The sequence below is a fragment of the Daphnia pulex genome, chromosome 12 (assembly GCF_021134715.1).
Source record: "Daphnia pulex isolate KAP4 chromosome 12, ASM2113471v1".
NCBI classification, from domain to species: Eukaryota; Metazoa; Arthropoda; class Branchiopoda; order Diplostraca; family Daphniidae; genus Daphnia; species Daphnia pulex.
This window is the reverse complement of record NC_060028.1, coordinates 8,628,242-8,642,831: the sequence shown is the minus strand read 5'-3', so window position 1 is coordinate 8,642,831 and position 14,590 is coordinate 8,628,242. Positions and strand designations below refer to the sequence as shown.

The 14,590-nt window shown below is 40.5% G+C and overlaps 2 protein-coding genes and 2 long non-coding RNA genes across 5 annotated transcripts; 3 read left to right on the top strand and 1 right to left on the bottom strand.

Moving 5' to 3' along the window:
• Positions 1 to 1,680: 1,680 nt before the first annotated feature.
• LOC124209532 lies at positions 1,681 to 2,467 on the bottom strand. The gene is made up of 3 exons (XR_006880940.1): positions 2,121 to 2,467; positions 1,905 to 2,011; positions 1,681 to 1,831 (listed from the first exon to the last, which is right to left on the bottom strand). It is a non-coding gene; the product is annotated as an uncharacterized LOC124209532 (long non-coding RNA).
• A 797-nt stretch (positions 2,468 to 3,264) lies between these two features.
• Positions 3,265 to 4,173, top strand: LOC124209531. Its single transcript, XR_006880939.1, has 2 exons — positions 3,265 to 3,379; positions 3,477 to 4,173. It is a non-coding gene; the product is annotated as an uncharacterized LOC124209531 (long non-coding RNA).
• A 1,062-nt stretch (positions 4,174 to 5,235) lies between these two features.
• Positions 5,236 to 9,898, top strand: LOC124209530 (maltase-glucoamylase, intestinal-like). Of its 2 annotated transcripts, none has more exons than XM_046607554.1 (18): positions 5,236 to 5,540; positions 5,931 to 6,034; positions 6,107 to 6,271; positions 6,376 to 6,539; positions 6,610 to 6,658; positions 6,727 to 6,849; positions 6,950 to 7,046; positions 7,113 to 7,351; positions 7,446 to 7,706; positions 7,796 to 7,912; positions 7,984 to 8,077; positions 8,157 to 8,298; positions 8,381 to 8,517; positions 8,605 to 8,905; positions 8,977 to 9,118; positions 9,186 to 9,307; positions 9,373 to 9,511; positions 9,585 to 9,898. In XM_046607554.1, the coding sequence occupies exons 1-18, from the start codon at positions 5,378 to 5,380 to the stop codon at positions 9,822 to 9,824; spliced, it is 2,799 nt and encodes a 932-aa protein (XP_046463510.1). In that variant the 5' UTR covers positions 5,236 to 5,377; the 3' UTR covers positions 9,825 to 9,898. The 2 variants fall into 2 exon arrangements, with proteins under 2 accessions (XP_046463510.1, XP_046463511.1); XM_046607555.1 differs by having other exon boundaries at positions 5,245 to 5,738; positions 5,813 to 6,034.
• Positions 9,899 to 10,416: 518 nt separating this feature from the next.
• Positions 10,417 to 14,580, top strand: LOC124209529 (maltase-glucoamylase, intestinal-like). Its single transcript, XM_046607552.1, has 19 exons — positions 10,417 to 10,684; positions 10,748 to 10,851; positions 10,915 to 11,079; positions 11,147 to 11,313; positions 11,370 to 11,418; positions 11,482 to 11,604; positions 11,681 to 11,777; positions 11,840 to 12,078; positions 12,161 to 12,314; positions 12,402 to 12,517; positions 12,591 to 12,713; positions 12,778 to 12,862; positions 12,935 to 13,073; positions 13,140 to 13,276; positions 13,338 to 13,638; positions 13,712 to 13,853; positions 13,929 to 14,050; positions 14,115 to 14,253; positions 14,318 to 14,580. The coding sequence occupies exons 1-19, from the start codon at positions 10,513 to 10,515 to the stop codon at positions 14,543 to 14,545; spliced, it is 2,802 nt and encodes a 933-aa protein (XP_046463508.1). The 5' UTR covers positions 10,417 to 10,512; the 3' UTR covers positions 14,546 to 14,580.
• Positions 14,581 to 14,590: the final 10 nt, after the last annotated feature.

The window sequence follows — 14,590 nt, the reverse complement described above, 5'->3', positions numbered from 1 at the left end:
GGCACGACTTCTTTTTTTTTAACGACACCTTTTACGCACAGTAATACTTCGGGACGTAGGTGTAGTAGCTCGGGGCAGCGTAGGTTGTGGTGTAGTACTTGAGCGCTTCAGTGTTGTAGTAATGCGGGGCCTCGGTGTAGTAGGCAGGGGCAGCATACATCAAGTGTAGAAATCCGGTGCCTTAGTGATGTAGTACTTGGGAGCATCGGTGTAGTAAACTAGGCAGCATACGTTGTTGTGTAATAGACGGTTTCTCCTGTGTAGTACTTGGGGGCTGTGGTGTAGCGTAGGTCGTGGTGTAGTGAACTGGAGCATCAGTGTAGTATTTCTGTTCAACGTAGCACGAAAGAGCAGCTTCTGTACACTAAGTGGGGACTGCGTAATACTTGGCCGCCTCAGTTGTGATTGCGTAGATCGGGGCAGAGAAGTACTTTGCCGCTTCGGTGAAGTACTCGACCGTTTTGGTGGAGTAATCAGCGGGAGCCTCGGTGTAGCAGCTGGGAACAGAATAGTATTTAGGAAAATCGGTGCAATAAGTATCTGAGAACAGAGTAATACTTGGGAGCCTCGTGTAGTAGGATGTGGCAGCATGCGTAGTCATGTAGCACTCCGTCGCCTTCGTGGTGTAGTAACTCGGGGCAGAGTAATACTTCAGGGCGTCATTGTAGTGGGTCGGGGCAGCGTAAGTTGTGGTATAAAACTCCGGTGCCTTAGTAGTGTAGTACTTGTAGACCTCGGTGCAGTAACTGGTCGTTGCGTAAGTTGCTTTTGGGTAGTAAGGCGGCGGCGTTGCGGTTTGGTTTCCACCATACCCAGGAGACATCGGTACACCAGTGGTCGACCCAGCCATCAACGATACAACACCCAACAGCATATGACGCCTTATTAACTAGACATTAAACACATTCAAACGTAAATATTAAATAATAACAGGCATACATAAAGAAAAAAGTAGGATTGCTACCAATCTCAATGTAAAAAAGACAATATTTACCCATGGATGTGAACTGGCAATACGGTGAAGAAGGCAGATGGTGACAGATAGGCCACAGCAGTTGTTGCCGTGTCGGAGATGCTCACTCGACTGATGTCTCTGGCCTTTTCTCTCTCCTTTTTATACGATTTTTTGATCACCCTCACCTCTTAAGCCTTGCGGCTATTGTACCTATTTGATAATGATGAAACACGTACCTTTCTCACCCAACCTCTCCGCCGTCGCATGATACGTTTTATGTAATGATCTCCATGACCTTCAAGCGCGAAGGAAATGCAAACTGGCCTTTCCTTCTTTAGGTTGGCGTTGCTGGGGATGGGTCTACAACAACAAATATCAAAATGAATACCAAATAGCTGAGCCTTGCGGGTATTTTATCTGTTTGATAATGATGAAACACGTACCTTTCTCACCCAACCTCTACACCACCGCATTGACAGTTTTACACGTAATTTTCACCGTGACCTTCAAGCGTGAAGGACATGCAAACTGGCCGGCCCGTCTGCAGGTTGAACTCTACAATGGTAATTGAAAAATGATAAATAAATACTGCATCACTTGGAACATGTTGAAAATATACAATTTTTTTTTTTTAATTCTAAAGAAACGTACGAGTGTACGACTCTTAGGCTCATATACGTAGACTAAAATGTAAGCAATATTGCCAATATACTTACCTACTTGATTTATCTTAAAAATACAGTACATTATAATCAACTCAGATTTCCTGTTCTCAACACGTTTTTGTCTTGCAATATAGTATAGAGACCCTCTCAAAGAAGCATCGTCATGACACGGCAGCGATCACGTGGAGAAAGGCAAAAGATTTTCGGCATGCTTTCACAAAATAAATTGAAGTAGATTAAAAAGTTGATCTTTCGAAAAGTCAAAACTCCAGCGATTCACTTACATGCCTTAGAATTGTTCACTTTCGATTAAGCTTGGTCGAATGGTGTGGAAATACCTCATCACTTTTCAAAATCAAACCGTGGCTAAATTTTCACCGTAAAAACTCAACTGGAAAAAAAAGTACAAACACAGAAGCAAATGTAACATCCGACATTGGGCAGTGCGACTCATTTGTGGTAGAGCAAAAGTTTACATGGTCTAGTAAACGTTGACTTACCTAAACTGATCATTCCGATTGGAAATGGCAAAGAATCTCGAAGTCGGTGTAGACAAGTCAGAATGTAATTTAACGACACCTTGACATCAAAACGCGACACCATCACCACAACTTGTGCGACAAGTAACATTTGCGGCGTCTCTCCTCTGGTTTTGTCTTTCTTTGATTTGATTGTATCGAGCCGTTATCTTCTTCTATCTCAACTTTAACGATCGTTTGAAATTCCTCCCTATTAGAAACTTATTCGTAGAGATCTACATTGCAGTCGTTGTTAAATACCATGGATGTTGCCTAAATACAATGGATTATTAGACTTTTCTACTGAATGCTGGTCTCCCATTTACTTAATCTGTAGCTTTCTCCATTAGAAATTGATAAACATGTAATTAATTTTTTTTTTTATTTTTTCTGGTTTCTGTGTTGGATGCTTAAAGATATTGGTCAGAATAACCAACACATTCAAGGATAATAATGGCAGCACCACAAACTGAATGCAACAGCTGTCTTGTTCACACCTCTCACCAATACTGGTTACTGGCTGACGCTCATACTCAGAGACTGTTAAAATAATAAAACATAAAGAAATTAATATTAAGAAGCAGATGTCTTATATCACATAACATAATGACAGGCATAAAAACAGTCCCTCAAAACTACTTTGAACAATATCACATATTTTACAAAAGAATCTTCACTTGGGAAAAATTCCCAATTATTAATAGTAAGTCTAGTTCAACCTAATGCCCCCCCCCCCTGGTAGGAAAATTGACCCCGCGCCACCGCTGGAGGAAAAAATTTTTTTTTTAAATTTTTTAAATTTACTTTTTACTTATCATAATATTATAACTTATGAGCCCCTGAATAACATCTCATCGTGCCATTGTAAAAAGCAGTTCACATAACGTGGGTTTTGCGACAAAAATATGTGCAACATTTGATCAAATGTTGATCATGAGTACACACCAATAACTGCGAATTCTGATCTCATCCGAAATAATTCAATTTGGGAACAGGAAAAGGAAACTAAAGTTTTTTTTCTGAACTATCTATGACTACCGTATCTAGTTTCCAATTACTGATTCATTCAACAGCATTGTCCTGGCTGATGAAAATGTCAAGTGCCAGATGTTGTAAAAACGTCATTAGTTACGGTATACCTACGAAGAGAAAAGAAAAGTATAAAACCCACAGATAAGAATATTGTATAAAAAAGGTCAATTGACTAAATCAATGCATCACTTGAAGCCTTATTGTGCTAGGTAAGTGAAGCTAGTCAAGCTAATTCTGTCTCTATATTAACTCCAGTAAATTTTTTGAAAAACCTTCCAGCTAACCATTTTTCCCCGCTAATTTCAGTTATCATAATGGGCTTCGTAAAATGGTTTAAGGCCCTTGAGCTGTGGGTACAGATACTTTTTGGTGTGCTGGTAGTAGGACTCATCGTTACCTGCATCACGGTGCCAATCGTCGTGACGAATAACAATAAAAATTCGGCTACAGATGACACAACCACGACCGTCGAGTCCGTGACCGTGACAGATTCTACTACGAACACGGGCCTCACAACAGATCCTACAACGGATCCTGCAACGGATCCAGCGAAATCAACTGATTACACAACAAGTTTTTTGTCGACGCCGACAGAACCGACGACAGATATTACAATAATTTCTTCGACGGAAACAGCACCTACGGAATCGGGGAGCACAACAACTGGGGACTCGGAAATGGACAACGAAATATTATGGAAAGCTCTCAAGATTACCAATAAATTGAATTTGAGACAGAGAACATGAAATCCTTCTTTGATTGGTCCAATTAAATCCGTAAAATAGTTTAGACATATTCAGTAGCGCATTTTAAAAGTTTCAGTAAAATGTACCACTTTAGAAATTGAAACTTGAATTCGATTTATGCCATATAAAAATTTTCAATCATTTAACAAATGTATAATTTCAAGATGATTTGTGTTGAAACCATAATTGAAATCGGATAAATGATACATAATATGACTCAAATTACAGATTTCCAATACATGAATAACTAACTTCAACTTCATGTTTCAACTGTTTTTATTCTGAATAGTAAAAGCTATGAAGTTTAGACATTTGAAAGTTCAGGAATTAATATTACCTAATATGTGATGTGGTATGTAAATAGCAAAATTGCATGTATTATTAATAACAAAAATCTAAGCTCTATTCTTTCTTAATACAAGTACTTCCACACGATAGATACTTGACTTGTGTTCACATAAAATGGAAGCACATAAACTATAAATTATAATGGTAGGGATCCGAAAGTTTTCTATGTAAGTTATCTATACTGACAGCTGGGGAAGTATGGCCCCATCATAGATTAGCGACACAGATGGCAAATGGAACACTGTAAAATATGGTCATCAGACTATTAGTCATATAGGATAAATCAAATCAATTCCAAGTCACGTAGGGTAAATTTTGCGGGGAAAGGCAATAACTCAACTTGATTTCTTCGTCTTTGAAATTTCTAAGGTCTCAGGAATCTTTGCGTATCAGAAATAATTTTAAAAAATATCACTCACAAAATTCGTCAGTTCAAAACATCAATCGGTTTCCAATTCACTCACTGTACAGAGATTCTAAGGCTGCCACTTTGGAATGCGTCAGTATCAAAATATTTTTACAGTTTTACGTAAAAACAAAATAAAACTGATGTTAAAATTCATGTGATTTGGACTGAACGATTATTGATTATTTGGATTTTAAAACAGTCGGTGAATAATTGGCGCAATCACGATTTCATTTTACAAATTTGGCTTTCGGACTTGTTAACAATGTCAAACCCCTCGAAAAATATCAAGCGGCTTTAAGTGGCTCATAGTTAGGTATAGAAAAATGATTCGATCATATAGATATTGCCAAGCGTTCGTTATTCAGTCAGAGGGACCTAGATAAGACTGCTGTCAATCAATCGAGTATGTATGCCATTTTGGTGTTGAACTACTGTAGATAAGAAAGTCATCACTAGACTTGAAACAAAAACTATTTATCTGCAAGCAGCAAGGTGGCCCCAATGGAATACATGTGATAGCGTTGTACTCCAAGGCCTGTCTGTAAAAATAAAAAAGTTGCTTCGTTCTAGCTGATGACGAATAGGCATCAGTGTCGTGTCGTATCTCGGTGCCGATTGTTTTGACTCGTCAAGACGTGAAGAGTCATCAACTATTCCCTCCAGTTTTGTCTTATTGAAGAACAGAGAGGGATTCAAATAAGCTAATGGCGCCTTCAGCAGCGACAAAGAAGAAACGACTCATCTTCATTGGGATTGGCGTCACATTGATGCTAGTTGTCATCATCGTCCCTATTTCAATCGAACTGTCGCAGGAAAAGAATCAGGCCCCATCCACACTCGACAATCGTATAGAATGCTTTCCCTTCAGTAAGTCATCCTAATTATTACGTTCAAGTTAAGAAACGATTTGAATTTCAGGTTGCAGTCCGTTAAAAGTGATGAGTTTCAACGGCAAGTTAGTATGCGCATGTAGGTGATGTAGAAATTTCGGTAGAAATGAGAAGCTTAAATTTAACTGAATTTAACCTTTCATCCCTACGAACCACGATTGGACCATGACCTGAGGTATTACATGAAAGTGATCTGGAGACGGACCTGACGTCTTTGCTAGAGATAATTGATGTTGATTTTATATTAAGATAAAACAAAAAGTGTATCTACAGTGAAACGGAGAATTTAAAACTAGCCAACATTGGACTATTTCACGAATGACGGCAGCATTATTTTAAAACAAAATGTTTCTTCCATAAAATTTAGAAAACATGGGTTCAGAAAACTGCACAAAAGCCGGTTGCCTTTGGGAGACTGTTAGCGGACAGCCTTCCTGTTTCTTGCCCGACTCCAGCGTCTACGGTTACGAAGTTGGTTTTGATGCATCAAATGATATTTGACAAATCAATTACTTATATCACAAATTAAATAATGAATTTCAGATCAACAGTGCTCAAACAAATTTCCCCAACAACAAAGGGTTCAGTATCAATTTACGGCGAATTCGATCGGCCGATGGTACGCAGTCCTTCTCGCTATACGGGAATGATATCGATGAAATCACTTTCGCAGTTAATTACCACTCGGACAACACACTTGGAATAGCGGTAATAAAAATTCAATTAAAAAAAAAATCAAAACTTTGTGGCGCCTTATAATTAATATTTCAATTCTATTGTGTTTCGGTTAAAAAACAAAAATCCGGAAACAGTTTTATCCGAAAGGCGCCAATCCGGAACAGCTTCGGCCGCCTGTGGCAATCACATTTCCTAACAAAGCAATCAGTGACCAACGCTACGAAGCAAGGCTTGTAAACACTGGCATCGGTCAACCATTCAACTTCCAAATCATCCGAAGAAGCTCCAACGTTGTCATGTGATGAATTTAACGAGCTCAAGACAACTAAAAATTTTTACTGATTGTCATATTTTTAATCCAATAATAGTTTCGATACTTCCATGGGAGGTTTGACGGTAGCCAAACAGTTTCTCATGGTAAATAGCCCTGCATCCTATCCAACCCTCTTAACATTTTAGTGTTAAATCGATTTTTACTGATGTAGCTCAGCACCAAACTGCCGTCCGAGTATCTTTACGGATTGGGTGAAAACACCCACGACACATTCCTTCACGACATGAACTACAGGATGTGGCCAATTTTCTCTCGAGACATTTCGCCTATCGACGTGAGAATCAAAAAACAAAAAATTTGGCCACTTGGCCTACCAACAATGCAGAAAATAGATAGCTCAAGGAGTCTTTTACGTTTGAATTTTACTGATGCAGGAAGATGTCAACCTCTACGGCGCTCACCCCTTCTACATGGTGTGTGAAAATGACGGGTCTTCTCACGGTGTCTTTTTCTACAACAGTCATTCGATTGGTAGGCATCGATATCTACGATAATGACGCACGTCATTCCATTGTAAAAACTACTCTCGTAATGCAGATGTGACGACCATGCCGAATCCCGGCCTCACCTTCCGCACTATCGGTGGCATGTTGGAATTCTTCGTCTTCCTCGGACCCGAGCCGGAGTCCGTCGTCAAACAGTACAGTGACGTCATCGGTAAAACATTTATGCCTCCTTACTTTGCACTCGGATTCCAGCTCAGCCGCTGGGGCTACAAAAACACTAGCGAGATCCGACAAGTCATCGACCGTACACGAAGCGTCTACATCCCTCACGTAAACACCCTCATCAAACAAAGAACTCTATAATCTCGTTTTGCTTTTTTCGGCTAATTAAAGATTGGCAAATCTGCTTTCCCGCGTACTCTAGGACATTCAATATGCGGACATTGACTACATGGATGGGCGGAGAGATTTCACCATCGACCCCGACAACTTCGGTGATCTGCCCGCACTAGTAGACGAAGTGAAACAAGATGGTCTGAGATTTATCATCATTTTGGATCCGGCTATCGCCAATGACTATCAAACTTACGACCGGGGCGTGGCGCTATCCGTCTACGCGGAATGGGTCAATGCCACTATCAAGCCGGATGACCAACCTACCGACAGCAATATCATCATTGGCAATGTATATAAACTTAGAAATGAAAGAGCGAAATGCAAAGTATCGCGTGTCAACATTGGAAAAACATTTAAAGGACGATTCTATACATTAAGGTGTGGCCAGCCAATAAAACAGCGTTTCCAGATTTCTTCAAAAAGTCCACCGAACAGTGGTGGACAGAGGAGATCCGCTTGTTTTATCAACAGCTCAAATTTGATGCTCTTTGGATCGTGAGAAATCAATATTACAAAAAAACAATATTATTCTCCAGCATCAAACATTTCATTTGACTCCCTTCTAGGACATGAATGAAGTCAGCAACTTCGATACCAATCTGTACAGCGACAAATTACAATGCCCAACAAACGAATGGGACGATCCGCCTTACGAAACGAGTAGGGAATGAGCACACAAATAACTAAATCAAATAATATGGTACGATTTTTCTTTTGTTTTTGATCTCGCAAATAATAGTGGCTGCCCATACTGGACCAACATACAGACTCTCAGACAAAACCATCTGTATGGTGACCAAATTCGGTGACGCAAGTCAAGAGCGCCTTCACTACGAAGTCCACAATCTGTACGGTTATTCCCAAGCTATCGTTACGCAAAGGTAAGTCAGATAGAGTCACTAACCCGTGTGTAAAGGGGAATGCGCTTCATACGTTAGTATTTAACCGTTGTGTTGAATACAGGGCAGTGCGCCAAGTCCTATCCGGAAAGAGATCCATGGTTCTCTCTCGCTCCACATTCGCCGGAAGTGGCCAATACACCGGACACTGGCTGGGCGACAATTTCTCAACGTGGAAAAACATGGCAGACTCCATTATCGGTGAGAATCTGAAAATTCAAAAAATAAATTTAATTAATAACTAATGGCTAATCGATATCAATTTGAACATTTAACATTGCTATAAAGGCATGATGGAATTCAACATGTTTGGGATGCCCTATATCGGGGCTGATATTTGCGGATTTATTATCGACACGACCGAGGAGATGTGCGAAAGGTGGATGGAAATCGGCGCCTTCTATCCTTTCTCCCGAAACCATAATAATATCGACGCCATCGATCAAGATCCAGGCATCTGGCCGACAACGGTAGCCGCATCTGGCCGTAAAGCGCTCAACATTCGCTATCGTCTCTTACCTTACCTCTACACCCTTTTCTATGAAAGCCACACTACAGGATCTACAGTTATCCGTCCCCTCTATCACGAGTGAGTTATTTTAAAATATAGTATACACAATAGATTGGCGATTGTTTGACTAATTCAATTAAATCGTCCAGGTTCTCTCAGGATAGAAAGGCTCGCTCAATCGACAAACAGTTCATGTGGGGACCGGCCCTTCTGATTTCTCCTGTACTGGAAGAAGGAAAACTCTCTGTCGATGTTTACATTCCAGACGACGTCTGGTACGATTACTACACTGTAAGTTAAATCGATAGCAATCATTTGGCAAAATTTCCGACTGAAACGTTTGTAATATGTGAAATAGGGTGCCCGAGTAAGAGTTCTCGGTAGTACTACACTCTCTGCTCCGAGGGATCACATCAACTTGCATTTGAGAGGCGGCTACATCCTGCCCGCTCAAAAACCCGCCCTCAATACCATGCTCAGGTGAAAACTGGACCTAACAGCAAGCCCTCTAATACTTGATTATTCTAACTTTGTTTTTGTCTCAGTCGGCAGAACAACTTTGAACTTTTGGTGCCGCTGAATGACCAGAACTCGGCCAGCGGTAAAATGTTTTGGGATGATGGAGAGAGCGCCAACACAATCGAGGACGGACTCTATCAAATCAATACCTTCGAACTGAGCAACGTATGTTGAACAAATAAGCGATTTTCTCTACAAACGAATGAATTTAAATGTTTTAAATCCCCATTCCTTTCAGAATATTTTGACAATGAAAGTAGAGATGGTCGCCGAATCCACTTGGACAGGCATTAGCCAAATGCTGGACACGATAGAAATTATGGGATGGCCCAACTCACCAACGAAAATTTCAGTGAAAAACTCAACTGACATTTGGACTCTAAATGCAGACGAATACTTTTATATCGTGGAAACCAAGAGACTGACAATTTCGCATGAATTTGACATGAACAAAGACTATACAGTCCAATTTGAATAGATGGTGCAAACATTCATGATATATGCCCAGTTATAATGCTTATCATTCAATAAATCAAACAGGCATTATAATAATGAGGATTTATTTTTAACATCTGAATAAAGCCTGAGCCGCCTCCGATTTTAAAATATCACCTCTCTTATGAGGAGAAAAAAATAATAAAGTTTGAAACCGTTAAATGTGTGGTTTAGGAGATACAAAACATATAACATAAGGCAAAAATAACTTTAATTTCCTATCTGAATGATTCTGACATTAAACTGACCAATAGACGTGTTTTTGTTATCTTTTAAAATAGACAAACTGACAAAGCGGCTCAAAAATTATATCAGGGATGAATGTGTCATGACGGACAAGAAAATCTACGTGACTGAGGGCAAACCAGTAAACGACAGGCGCATACTACTGGTAGAAGCGATAAAGTGAAAGCAAACAGATTATTTTTCGTGACTTCGCCCGTCTACGCCGCTAGCAAATGCCTGACAATACATTTGGAAGAAGAATAAAAATAAAATCAAGATCAATGTTTGTATCTTTTTCTTTATCTTCGTCACTACAGAGATTGAACGTGGTATGCCGTACAGACGAATCGACTCTCCGCCGTGATATTATTCCTGTAATATTAGCGGAACCTGTAGGACGTTCATAACAACAGTGCGCTCACTGGTTCTACAGAGAAGCTGAAAAGATGAAGAAATGGACCAAAATCCTCATCAGTGTGATTTTACTGGCGATTGTGGTGACTGCCATCGTACTCCCGATCGTACTGCCCGTAGAAAACGAATCAAACACAACGACTGAGGCGGCCACAACAGTTGCACCCAACCCCACCAATAATCGCATCGAGTGCTACCCTTTTCGTAAGCGCATTAATACACGAAATTTGACTTTAAAAAAAATTGTGATACATTTTTTTAATACAGAAAACATGGCGAAAGATAATTGTACGTCAGCTGGATGTCTTTGGGACTCGAAGAACCAACATCCCAACTGCTACCTTCCAGATTCCAGCGTCTACGGTTACGAGGTCTGTTTGCTTTGATTTTTATGATGGACAAAAAAGTCTTTTAACGGATTTTGCGTTGAATAGATTAACGGAACTGTGACAGATCTTCCCAATCAAATGGGATTCACACTCGACCTCCGCCGTCGTCGAGCTGCAGATGAATCGACAACTTTCTCACTTTACGGAGGAGATTTTGATCAAGTTACTTTTGAAGTCAACTATTACAGTGACAGCACATTAGGATTTAGGGTAAGCTATTCACAACAATAAAGATTAAAAGGTGGCATTAAATTTCAGTCCATCACATTCAACGCAGTTTTACCCGAAAGACGCCAACGCATCTGAGCTTCGACCACCCGTAGCTCTGACACTAATGGAAACCCCCTTGACCGACAATGTTCACTATGAAACTCGAATAGTTTCCAGCGAGAATGGCGAGCCTTTCAACGTTCAAATCATCCGTAAAAGTTCACAGGCAGTCATGTAAGTGACACCGCATAACGTTATAAAACCCTGACTCTACAAATGTTTGTTTACAGTTTTGATACATCACTGGGCGGATTAACTATTGCTGAACAGTTTCTAATGGTAAATATAAAGTAACATAAAACATTGACAAATTATTGACCATTACAAATAATTATGTTGAAGATAAGCACCAAATTGCCTACCCGTTACCTTTACGGCTTTGGTGAAAATACTCACGACAATCTTTTGCACGACATGCGTTATAAAATGTGGCCGATATTTAGCCGAGGACAGGCGCCAGGCATGGCAAGTTGATATTTTTATCGCAAATTATATTTACTTTTTAACTTGCGTATGCTTACGTTCGCGCACGTTCGCGCAGAGAGATATTAATGTTTACGGAGCCCAACCGTTTTACATGGCCAGCGAGGAAGACGGTTCTTCCCATGGAGTATTTCTATTCAACAGTCACGCAATGGGTATTATTTATACTAGATTTCAATTGACGGGCTGATTTTCCATCTCCATTTGAATGCTAAAGATGTGACGACCATGCCGTATCCCGGTCTCACCTTCCGCGCTATCGGTGGCATGTTGGAATTCTTCGTCTTCCTCGGACCCGAACCGGAGTCTGTCGTCAAACAGTACAGTGACGTCATCGGTAAAACATTCATGCCTCCTTACTTTGCACTCGGGTTCCAGCTCAGCCGCTGGGGCTATAGAAACACAAGCAACTTAAAGGACGCTGTTGACCGTACTCGAGACCTGGAAATCCCTCACGTAAATATGCTCACTCTTCAATTAAAAGACATCTTGGCTTATTGAGTTTGACAACTTGGCAAATCTGTTTACTGGACTCTAGGATGTTCAATACGCGGACATTGACTACATGGATGCGCGAAAAGATTTCACCATTGACCCTGTCAACTTTGGTGATCTGCCCGAATTGGTGGACGAAGTGAAAAAAGACGGCCTAAGGTTCGGTATTATCTTGGATCCGGCAATTGCCCACGAGCGTAAGTGCAATATTTAATTTTCATTTGAATAAAAACAGCGCAATAAAATACGTATAAAGCACACGTAATACCGGAATTAATTGCTAGGAACCGGTTATCTTCCGTTTAAACGAGGTAATGACGATAAGGTGTTTGTACAATGGGCCAATTCATCCTACAAGCCTGAAGACCAAGCTGCGAATGACAATAATCTTTATGGCCGTGTAAGTCAAGTTGCATGCGCCATCACACGTCAATAGACAATCAATCAAGTTTATCCTCACTTTGTTCAACAAGGTATGGCCCATAAGGGAGACGGCCTTCCCAGATTTTTTCAAGACCAAGACAAAACAATGGTGGACGGAAGAGATCCGCATTTTCCGCGAAGATAAAAAATTGAATTTCGATATTCTCTGGATCGTGAGAAAATTTTCTGTTTACATAAGGCCCATGGAAAATTTAAATGCTTGTCATTATTGTACAGGATATGAACGAGCCTTCCAACTTTCTCACTGGAACCTTGCTCCAATGCCCTACAAATCGCTGGGACGACCCTCCGTACGAAACAAGTATAATACAGAATTTAGAAAACAAGTTTTTGAACGATAAGTTCGTCGATAACAAGTGAATTGGGTTAAAAGTGGCGGCACATGTTGGTGCGACTGGAAGGCTTTCGGAAAAGACCATTTGCATGGCATCCAACTTTGGTGAAAATGACGAATTCCTCCACTATGAAGTTCACAGTCTCTACGGTTATTCCCACGCCATGGCTACTCAGAGGTATGCTGTTTAGCGAAACCGAAACCAATTGCTTGACTTAACTTAATCATTATCTGTTGACAATAGTGCTCTCCGGCAGATTCTGACCGGAAAAAGATCCATGGTTCTCTCTCGCTCCACGTTCGCTGGAAGTGGCAAATATGCTGGGCATTGGCTGGGAGACAATTACTCGACATGGAATCAAATGGCTAATTCTATTATTGGTAATGGCATTTTCTTCAATTAATTGCCCCTGACGTTGTTACACGCATGAATGTGACACAGGAATGATCGAGTTCAACATGTTCAACATACCATACGTCGGGCCGGATATTTGCGGATTCAACCTCAACGCGGAGGAAGAAATGTGCGAGCGCTGGATGGAATTGGGCGCTTTTTATCCATTCTCTCGTAATCACAACAGCTTCCTCTTCAAAGATCAAGATCCCGCTCAATGGCCAGACACGGTGGCCGTTTCTGGTAGAAAAGCTCTCAATATTCGCTATCGACTTCTGCCATACCTTTACACGCTCTTCTACGATAGCCACACTATCGGCGGCACTGTCGTCCGACCACTTTATCACGAGTAAGTTTACGAAAGATGATTTATTAGCCTCTTTCCTTTTTCAATGTTACCAAAATCTCAAATAATTCTATAGGTACCCAAAGGATATAAGCGCTCGCTCAATCGACAAGCAATTCATGTGGGGACCGGCCCTTCTGATTTCTCCTGTACTGGAAGAAGGAAAACTCTCTGTCGATGTTTACATTCCAGACGACGTCTGGTACGATTACTACACTGTAAGTTGAGTCGAAAATATCTCAAAAGTTCTGGACTGAAAACATTTCAACAATTGCTTTAAATATATGAAATAGGGAGAACGAATTGAAGTTTTAGGTAAGACGAACCTCTCTGCTCCAAGGGATCACATTAATTTGCATTTGCGTGGTGGCTACATCCTACCCGCTCAAAAACCTGCTCTCAACACCATGCTCAGGTTATATTAGCCCCAACAATAAGCACGCTATCTCACCCAATCATTAAAACTTTGTTTCCCTCAGCCGTCAGAACAATTTTGAACTTTTGGTACCGCTGAATGACCAGAACTCGGCCAGCGGAAAATTGTTTTGGGATGATGGAGAAAGCGCCAACACGATCGAGGACGGCCTCTATCAAATCAATTCCTTTGAATTAAAAGCCGTAAGAACCAAAAAATATAAGAAAATATTAACGAAATCCTCTAGAAGTCTTTATCCTTGCACAGGAAACGTTAACCATCAAAGTAGAAAAGGGGTCAAATAATTCTTGGAGCGGGATTACCCAACTATTAGACACGATTCAATTTATGGGATGGTCGAAAAATCCAACCAGCGTAGCTGTTAATGGCGTTATCCTGGGAAAAGACAGCTATTCTTACAACGAAACAAACCAGAACCTATTTTTATTCTACGAGTTCAACATGAATGATGATTTTGTGATCGAATTTCAATGATTTGTACGCAGTCAATACAGTGCCATAAAATACGAGCTCTGTGAT

Bases quoted from the DNA above. Each gene is read 5' to 3' on its own strand.
- LOC124209530 (XM_046607554.1), top strand. From the start codon at position 5,378: ATGGCGCCTTCAGCAGCGACAAAGAAGAAACGACTCATCTTCATTGGG. The intron at 6,272-6,375 runs GTAATAAAAATT...ATCCGGAAACAG, and splicing joins ACAACACACTTGGAATAGCG to TTTTATCCGAAAGGCGCCAA. The intron at 6,850-6,949 runs GTGAGAATCAAA...TTACTGATGCAG, and splicing joins GAGACATTTCGCCTATCGAC to GAAGATGTCAACCTCTACGG.
- LOC124209529 (XM_046607552.1), top strand. From the start codon at position 10,513: ATGAAGAAATGGACCAAAATCCTCATCAGTGTGATTTTACTGGCGATT. The intron at 12,315-12,401 runs GTAAGTGCAATA...ATTAATTGCTAG, and splicing joins TCCGGCAATTGCCCACGAGC to GAACCGGTTATCTTCCGTTT. The intron at 13,639-13,711 runs GTAAGTTTACGA...ATAATTCTATAG, and splicing joins GTCCGACCACTTTATCACGA to GTACCCAAAGGATATAAGCG.